Raw genomic sequence first — 9947 nt, forward strand, 5'->3', positions numbered from 1 at the left:
ATACTAAATTTGAGGGAGATAGTATTTTAGGAACAAATAAATATTTTAATGAAACAATCAAGACACCTTATACACTTGAAATTTAAAGAAAATGACAAAAAGATATGAACTAAATGTAATTTTTTTACTCACATTTTATCTATGTATAATCACTATTATGTCACTATCACATATTGAAAAATATAATTCTCACAAATGTCTACTGTCTTGCTGTAACAGTTACTATGAATTAAGCACATATTATATTATGGCTTATATTTCAAGCTCCTTTACTATTCATATGACAGAATTAGTAGATATTGGATGGAGAAACACCAGCAGCAAAATGTCTATGGTGTTTCTTGTATGTTTTAACTTCTTAAAGTGGCCAATCTCTCAAAAGAAAGAGGTGGCTGGGCTTTCAGCACTAATGTCCAGCTACTTCCAACCTCCTATACCTCTGCCTTCAGGTAGACCTGATGGCTTTGGCATCAGGAGGCACCTGTACTTACCTGAGTATATCTTACCACACACATGTACATAATTTAATAAAATAAATCTTGGCCCAACCTCTTCATGATACTCACTTAATATAATACCGTATGAATTAATTGAGAAGCAGAGATTATGGGTACATTAATACTTTGACTGGAGTAATAAGAATGGAAAAAGGTAATTTCGTAATTTCAAGTGGCCTCCATAGTAATGGGGACAGGGACTGTCTCTGACATGAACAGATTGGCCTGCTCTTTGATCACCTCCCCCTGAGGGAGGGAGCAGCCTTACCAAGCCACAGAAGAAGACAATGCAGCCAGTCCTGCATCCTAGACCTGATAGACTAGGATAAGAGGGAATGGGAGGAGGACCTCTCTTTTCAGTGGACTTGGAGAGGGACACAAGTGGGGAAGAAGGAGGGTGGGATTGGGAGGGGAGGGCAGAGAGAGGTACAGGGGGGATGCAAAGTGAATAAACTGTAATTAATAAAAATTTTAAAAAGAAAAAAAAGTAATTTTATGAAGGCATAGATCCACAAAAACATATATTTATGATAATATGAAGATATAAATGCATCCTAAATCCACAGGCCAAAATACAGAAGGAATTTCCTAGTAAAACAAACTCATCCACCAATATATGTCAGCACATTATAAAATCACATTCTGATTTATATATAAATACATAAATTTTATACGAGTCAATGTCAATAATTCATGATGCCTTAGTAAAAAGTAAAAGAAAGTATTTGTGAAGTGTAAATAGTCAATAAAAGCTGAGACAACTACTGGAGTTTCAGTTCCCGACAGTCTTACTTTGAGAGTGCACTTCTTTACTTTCAAATACAATCACTGTGGACCTGAGGTCTTAGGTTCTGTTCAAGGAAAACAATCTCTGAATCCTCACTCGTATCTGCTGAGTCTTGATGCTGTATATAATGGGGTTCATCAAGGGTGGGAAGAGGATGTAAATGTTGCCCATGAGGACCTGAATCAGTGGAGAGAGATGCTTCCCAAAGCGGTGAACCATGGTCAGACCAATGATGGGGATGTAGAAAACCAAAACAGCAGAGATGTGAGACACACACGTTTGCAAGGACTTGATTCTCTCCTCCCGGGATGCAATGGATAGAACTGTGTGCAGGATCATCATGTAGGACAGTAATATGAGAACTGAATCTAGCAACAAGTTGCTGATCACCAGGGCTAGACCATAGATGCTATTGAACCGAATATCTCCACAAGCCATCCTAATTAAGTCTTGGTGCAGGCAGAAAGAGTGAGAGAGGAAATGAGGTCTGCAGTAGTTTAAGAACTTCAGGCGGATGATGACTGGAGGAATGAGCATAGAACTCCTACATAAGATGGCCACTCCAATTTTCATGATCCTGTCATTGGTTAGGATGGAGGCATAGCGTAGAGGGTTGCAAATGGCAATGTAGCGGTCAAAGGACATGGCCAGGAGGACAGAGGACTCCATGAAGGACAAACCATGAATGAAATAAGACTGTGCAATGCAGGCATCAAGGCTGATCTCTTGAATGAAGCCCCAAAGGATGCCCAGCACTGTGTGCACAGTGGACAGCCCCATGCACAGGTCTGTGAGGGCCAACATGGCCAGGAAATAGAACATGGGCTGGTGCAGGCTCGGCTCTGTCCGGATCACATGCAGCACCATGCAGTTTCCCAGGAACACCATCGTATAGATGGTTGAGAAAGGAATAGCAAACAGGATATAGTAAACTTCCAGGCCAGGAAATCCAGTGAGAACAAATCTAGAGGTACTTACGTTTGATGTCAAGATAACAGACATTGAGAGAAAGTACAAAATATTTCCAGAGGGCAACTGTACATTACATATCCTATATTTTTATTTCTAAAATATATATCTGCCTTGGGAAATAAAACTTTCAGTTTTCTTACGCAGAGAACTAGACACCTAATTCTTGGTTGTTTATCATTGCAGAATCTCTTGTATAGACATTGACCAGATCCAGTGATAAGAGATACTATGAAACCAGGGTGTTTTATGGTGATAATTAATATCTGTGGCCTCATGGGATTTATGCTGTATACTGTACTTCTGCGAGTCAGTCCCAGAGAACAACAATGCCTGTCCACAGGTTCACAGTGATGTCATGGTTGGTGTTTCCCATAGGAGAATGTGAAATGCGTGGTCAGTTTTTCTCTCTGGTACAGCAGATAGGCATCTCACTCCCTTTATGTCTTAAATGATCCCTGTGGAAATAGCACGGTTGAAGAAGCTCATCACTTTTAGAATATGAACTACTAGAGAAAAAAGAGCAAAACAATCTTAGTAGAATCTGAAATGTTTTGGTGGGCATCACAGTGCTTAACTCTTGTTTCAGAATTATTCATCTATACAATTATACCTTGAAGTTCTTCTCAATCTACAGGAGAGATCTTTTAACAAATTCATGTTATTGGTAATTCTTAGGTCCTCACTTGTGGCATAAAATAATTGTGAAGAATTTTAAATTGGATGATTTTTTAAAATATTATTTCTCTTGTCTGTATGATTTTTATTTTGTCTAAATTGGGCATTTAAGAATGTGGCATATGTGGAATTGTGCAACAGTAATAAAGAAAGCACACCTGGACTTGTTCCTTATATACCTACTTTCAGCACTTATCTATAAGAGGTTCCTATCTATTAAATCGTTAAAGAGCCATAAAACCTGTCTAACTTGTCAGCATCATGACTGCCTAAACATGAATTGAAAAACGACCAAAAAATTAGACATGGGGAAAGTCCAGGGACCTCAACCTCACACAAAGAACAACAGGCCACTTAGCAAGGCTTAGAGCAGGAGAAATAGTCCTCCCCAGTGAAGAGCATAATGACTGGTTTTTCAATACCAGGCAGAATTAAAATATAGATATAAATACGAGCAATATTACCTATACTGAGAAAGTTGCACTTATAGAGTTAGAAAGATATATATGTGTGTGTGTGTGTGTGTGTGTGTGTTTGTGTGTGTGTGTGTGTTTGTGTGTGTGTGAGTTTGTGTGTGTGTGACAATAATCAATGTAAAAAAAAGACCATGAATTAGAAAATTTTGAAGAAGAGATATTTGATAAGATTTGGAGAGAGAAAGGGGAAGGAGAAGTTATATAATTATGTAATAATATCAAAAAATAAAAGTCTTAGAAAAAATATAAGAACATGGAATGATATTTTAGGAGGTTTTTCAAAAAAGGCAAGTACCTCAATTAATACTTATAAATTAACCCAAATATATCTTATTTAACTTTGTTCATAATAAAAATTATAAGTATCTATAATATCCAGTAATGAAAATCAGTCACTCCAGCTGCTGACAGATTTGACTGATGAGAATATTCTATATTAATTGAGGCTTTGTCTTTGTTTTTAATATCACATAAAATGTTTTTGTTTTCATATCAGATGAAAGGTTGTAATAACAAATGCATCTTTATAAGCAGATTTATTTCTATACTTTATAGAAGCTACACTTAAGATTACCAAAGATACTCACTTTAGAAAAATTTGCCTCTACAGTGGAAAAATCAGATTTAATGCTTGTAAGTACATTTTAAAAGAAGTTTTATAAGGACCTTAAAAGATGGATCAAGAAAGGGGCGGAGGTCCTCCCCAGTCTGTGGACTTGGAAAGGGGCAGGGAGAAGCTGAGGGAGGGAGGGTGGGATTGGGAGGGAATGAGGGAGCGTGATGCAGCTGGGATGCAGAGTTGATAAAATGTAAATAATAATAACAAACAATAAAAAATAAAAAATGATGGATCAGAGAGTAGCTCAGGAGTAGAATACATGTTTAGTGTGACATGTGGGCCAGTTCCCAGCATTGACACAAAGATAAACGTGAAGAGTAGGACATTTTCTTATAGCTTTGTTTCAAAGCAATAATTGGGTTTTAAAAACTCTCTTTCTCTTAGCGTCTTAATGGGGGAAGATCTGGGAGGAATTGGATGAAGGGAAAACATGACAATATATACTGTATGTAAAATATTTTGATTTATCACAAAAATTAACTAACTTAAAGTACATAAAATAAAATGTAAAATTCAAAAAAGAAAAATCAATTTTCTAGGCTAGCCAAGTGGGCGAAAGCACTTGCTCAAACTTGCCAACCTGGGTTTGATTCACGGCTCTCACCCTGACTAAGAGCAGGCTCCCACAGCCGGGCTCTGTGGTGCACACCTGTAATCCCAGCACTCAGGGAGGCAGAGGCAGGTGGGTCTGTGAGTTTGAGGACAGCCTGGTCTACAGAGTGAGACCAGACAGCCAATGCTATACAGAGAAACCCTGTCTCAAACAAACAAACAGACAGACAGACAAACACGCTCCCCAAAATTATCCTCTGACTCTCACATGAGTGGTGTGATACACACACCAAAAAATGAAATTTAACATTTAATTGAGTCTCCTGACAGTTTTATTTACTTGAGTAATGTAAGTTCTGTTATCATTGGATAGAGTGCTTGATAAGCATTAATTAGCTTATGTTGGCAAATTGTGTTGCTCAAAAACAAGATCTAGTTGATAATCTGGCTGCTTGTTTCCTCAAGTGCTGAGAAAAGCAGTGATGAGCTCAATCCCATCGTTGTGGTTGTATCTATTTCCTTTTTCTCTTGTAGCAGCTCCTTTGAAGAGTTCCTTTAAGGAGAGTTGTCCTTTGGATTTTAACGAACTGGTCCCTTCTTCGTAGTAAAATTGTACATTAACTCTTTAAAAGTCCGTTTTATGTCAAACATGAGCACTCTGAGTTGTTTGTTACTGCTGCATTAGGTACATGGAGAGGTAAATACTTTTTTTTCTATTCTCAGTATTAACCCATGTGTATTTTTACAATTAAAGTTCATTTCTGTTAAGCAAGATAAAGTTAAATTTGTTTTCCTTTCTAATTTAGATCTATTTTTTATAATGTATTCACTTTACATCCTAATTGTAGCCCCTTCTCTTGTCTCTTCCTGGTCCCACTCTTCCTCCCTGTTCCCCCTCTATTTCCCTGCCCTATTTCTAAGAAAGGAGGAGCCCTTCTCCCCTACCATCTGACTCTATCAAGACTCATTAGGACTGCTTGCATCCTCTTCTTCTGTGGCCTAGCAACAACCCTTCCCTACTCTGCACCAGGGAGAAGTGATCAAAAAGTAGGTAACAGAGTCCACAGCAGAGACAGCCCCTGCTCCCCTTGCTAGGGAACCTATGGGATACAACTGAGCAGGGGGCTAGGTTCCTCTTCATGCACGGTTCTTGGTTGGTGCATCTTTCTCTGCAGACACCCCAAGGCCCAGATTTGTTGGCTTTGCTGGTCTCCTTGTGGGGCTCATATAAGCTTTGGGTCCTTCTATTCCCCCACTCTTTTCTGTGACTCCTTGAGCTCTGCCCAAAGTTTGGCTAAGAGTCTTTCAGAGATTTATTGTAGGGTCCTAGCCTGTTCCCTCTCTATAACTGCTTCCAGTGTCATTCTCTTTGCTCTTTTGAATGAGAAGTAAGCATCCTCCCTAGGGTCCTCCTTATTTTTTAGCTTCTTTAGGTCTGTGGGTTGTAGTATGGTTATCCTGTATTATATGGTTAGTATCTGCTTATAAGTGCGCACCCCACTCTCTTCAAAGGACAGGTCAACAAAACAGAAGATAAACCAAGAGATAATGACACTAACAGTGTCACGAATCAAATGAAAATACCAGACATCTACAGAACTTTTCACCCAAACAAAGAATATACCTTCTTCTCAGCACCTCACAGAATGTTCTCCAAAATTGACTATATAGTAGGTCATAAAGCAAGCCTCAACAGATAGAAAAAGACTGAAATAATTCCTTGTATCCTGTCAAACCACAATGGACTAAAGCTGGACCTAACAACAACAGAAATAACACAAAGTCTACACACTTTGGAAACTGAACAACTGCCTATCAATGACATCTGGGTCAGGGAAGAAAATAAGAAAGAAATTAAGAACTTCCTAAATTCAATGAAAATGAAGGTGCAACATACTTATGGGACACAATGACAGCAGTGCTAAGAGGGAAGTTAACAGCATTAAGCGCAGTTCTTTAGACTGTTTATAATTGTGGTCATTAATATAGTTGCTTTACAAATGTCCTTGATGTGGGTTCCCCAACAAGTGGAACAGGGGCTGTCTCTGACAATGACTCTATCACCTGCATTTGTATCACTTTCCCCTAGCTGGGCAGCCTTGTCTGGCTTCAGAGGAGGATGGTTGGCTTGGTCCTGATGTGGCTTGATGTTCCTGGAGGAGTTGGTATGGGGTGGGTGGGGGCCTTTTCTGAGGAGAAGGGGAGGTGGGAAAAGGGGAAGAAGATGGAAAAGCAGGACAGGGAGAAGAGGAAGGAGGGCTGGCATTGGGATGTAAAGTGAAAAAAATTAAAACATCAATATGATAAAAAGAAAAATAGCAATGTGGGAAAATCATATAGAAAATACACAAAAATAATAAAAAAATAATATTGAATCAACTCTTTATAGTTGTGGTGATTAATATAATTGTTTTACAAATGTCCTATTTCTGTTGCTTTTCAGTGTTACACTTTTGTTCCTTTTCCTTGCTTTTATGACTCTATGTCATAACTGATACCCACTAACTGATGATAACTTTTTTGCTTAATCTTGAAAGCCTGCATATTACACACATTCAACTTCCTATAGTCTGCTTTAACTTAAACTATGATGCCTCCCAAGGAATGTTCTCTCATTTCTCATTTCAAGGCTTGTTCTTCATTGGTGACTTTACATTATAAATCTAAAGATATGATATCTTATTATTTATAATTAAAGATTTAATTATATACTTAAGCAATTTAAATAAAAATAAAATAATAATACAAACTATTATTGATGGCTGAACCTAGAATCTTATGTATTCTAGCCAAGTTTTATGCCAGTTATGTCCCCAGCCTTCTTCTCTGTAGATGTTGTTAAATGTCGATGTGTATGTATGTGCATGTCCGTGTGTGTAATTGCGTGCTTAGGTGTATCTCAGGACATATGAAGACATCAGAGCAAAACCTTCGTACTCAAGCCTTTCCTGCCAATCTGCTTGAGACAAGGTCTCTTGGTGCTTACGGCTGTGTATATCAGGCTAGCTCGTCTGTAAAATTTCAGAGATTTTCCTATGTCCATCCCCCATTCTGCCATACAAGGACTCAAAACAGAGGCCCGCTGAACTCAGACCCTCACTGTGCATCAAGCTTTCCATCTATGTAGCGTGCCTCTAACCCCACCACCTTTCACTTGCTTTTGGCTCTTGGAGAACGTGTACAATGTATTTTGACCCTATTTACCCCCAACCCACCACGATTCCCCTTTTCCTTCTGAACCCATCACATCCACTTTGTTCTGTGCATATGCTCTGGGCTGTGGAGCTTTCCGACACAGAGCCCTGCCTTGGACAAATTACCGAGGAACGCACTTTGATGAACACTGACTCTTTCTCTCTAGAAGCTATTAATTACCAGTTGTTCCTTAGCTAGTAATTAACAAACACTTAAGAACAGTATTTCTGAGCATCGATTATCATTTTTATTGAAAAGTTTAGATTTATTCATTTTGTTTTGTGTCTGAGTATTTTGCCTTCGTGTATGTATATACACCATATGTGTTTGGCACCCACAGAGGTCTGTAGAGAGTCTCAGATTCCCTGGCACTGGGGTTGTTAATGGTTGTATGCATCTGTGTGTATGCTGGAATCCAACCTGGATGCTCTACAAGACCAACAAGTTCTCTTAAGTGCTAGTCAACGCTCCAGCCCCTCTTCCAACTGTTAAGTGAGACAAGGTTTCACTAATTTGCCCAGGATGGCCTTGAACTCACTATGTACTCTAAGCAGGCCTTCAACTTGTGATTCTCCTATCACATACTCCCAAATAACTGCACAATAATCTCCAGTTTCATAGCTTATTTAATGCTAAATTTACCATATATTATTTTAAAATTTCTTACGGAATTTTCAGATTAGCATGTATAATTAATTTGAATTAATCATTATGCTGCAAACTTGTAGAACATTCATCTACACCACACCTGTCTTAAACATTAACAATTTCTTATTTAGAAAAATAGCAAATTTGATTCGCAAATCTCTGGTTTGGAAAAATGGGAATTTTATAAGGCACAAAGAGCTGTATTTGATGGTAAATGCACAAAATGCATACCCTTCCCAACTAGGGCACACACACTGTTCATTTTGCGTCTCACAATAGTTTCATAAAAAAAAACATTTTAAAAACCTGGAGTTTTCAAAAACAAGTGGGTTCTTCAGACAGGATACACAATTTGGATTGGATTTTATACACTCTGAAAAATCTGTCTTTTTAGGTATATTTAGATAATTCACATTCACTGTGATTTTTTTATAGTGGAATAATTACTATCATATTTGAAACAAGTTTCTACATACTCACATATTAAATTTCCCTTAATTTGTTTTTATATTCTGGATTTTTCAACATCTTAGCATTTGATTTCCATTTATAACCTTTAAAATACTTAATGGCTGCCCTGGAGTAATCAATATGCACATAAAGACCATCTAAGTCTCCTGTCAGATGCCAGCACAGGGGGGGGAGGGCTCACAGCACAGGGTGGGGAGGGCTCACAGCACGGGGGGGGAGGGCTCACAGCACAGGGAGGGGAGGGTTCACAGCACAGGGAGGGGAGGGTTCACAGCACAGGGAGGGGAGGGTTCACAGCACAGGGAGGGGAGGGGCTCACAGCACAGGGAGGGGAGGGTTCACAGCACAGGGAGGGGAGGGCTCACAGCACAGGGAGGGGAGGGGCTCACAGCACAGGGAGGGGAGGGCTCACAGCACAGGGAGGGGAGGGGCTCACAGCACAGGGAGGGGAGGGGCTCACAGCACAGGGAGGGGAGGGGCTCACAGCACAAGGGGGAGGGGCTCACAGCACAGGGAGGGGAGGGCTCACAGGACAGGGAGGGGAGGGCTCACAGCACAGGGAGGGGAGGGTTCACAGCACAAGGGGGAGGGGCTCACAGGACAGGGAGGGGAGGGCTCACAGGACAGGGAGGGGAGGGTTCACAGGACAGGGAGGGGGAGGGGCTCACAGCCCAGGGAGGGGGAGGGGCTCACAGCACGGGGGGGAGGGTTCACAGGACAGGGGGGAGGGGCTCACAGCACAGGGAGGGGAGGGCTCACAGCACAGGGAGGGGAGGGCTCACAGCACAGGGAGGGGAGGGTTCACAGCACAAGGGGGAGGGGCTCACAGGACAGAGAGGGGAGGGCTCACAGGACAGAGAGGGGAGGGCTCACAGGACAGGGAGGGGAGGGCTCACAGCACAGGGAGGGGAGGGTTCACAGCACAAGGGGGGGCTCACAGGACAGGGAGGGGAGGGCTCACAGGACAGGGAGGGGAGGGTTCACAGGACAGGGAGGGGGAGGGGCTCACAGCCCAGGGAGGGGGAGGGGCTCACAGCACGGGGGGGAGGGTTCAC

General features: G+C 40.9%; 1 protein-coding gene across 1 annotated transcript; it reads right to left on the bottom strand.

The window, feature by feature from the left end:
* Positions 1-1341: 1341 nt before the first annotated feature.
* On the bottom strand, positions 1342-2286 carry LOC110543679 (olfactory receptor 51V1-like). Its single transcript, XM_060366291.1, has one exon. The coding sequence runs from the start codon at positions 2284-2286 to the stop codon at positions 1342-1344; it is 945 nt and encodes a 314-aa protein (XP_060222274.1).
* Between the last annotated feature and the right edge of the window lie 7661 nt (positions 2287-9947).

Source organism: Meriones unguiculatus, chromosome 14 (assembly GCF_030254825.1).
Source record: "Meriones unguiculatus strain TT.TT164.6M chromosome 14, Bangor_MerUng_6.1, whole genome shotgun sequence".
In the NCBI taxonomy this organism is placed as follows: domain Eukaryota; kingdom Metazoa; phylum Chordata; class Mammalia; order Rodentia; family Muridae; genus Meriones; species Meriones unguiculatus.

Excerpts from the sequence above, each read along its gene's own strand:
- LOC110543679 (XM_060366291.1), bottom strand. The coding sequence starts at position 2,286 with ATGTCTGTTATCTTGACATCAAACGTAAGTACCTCTAGATTTGTTCTC.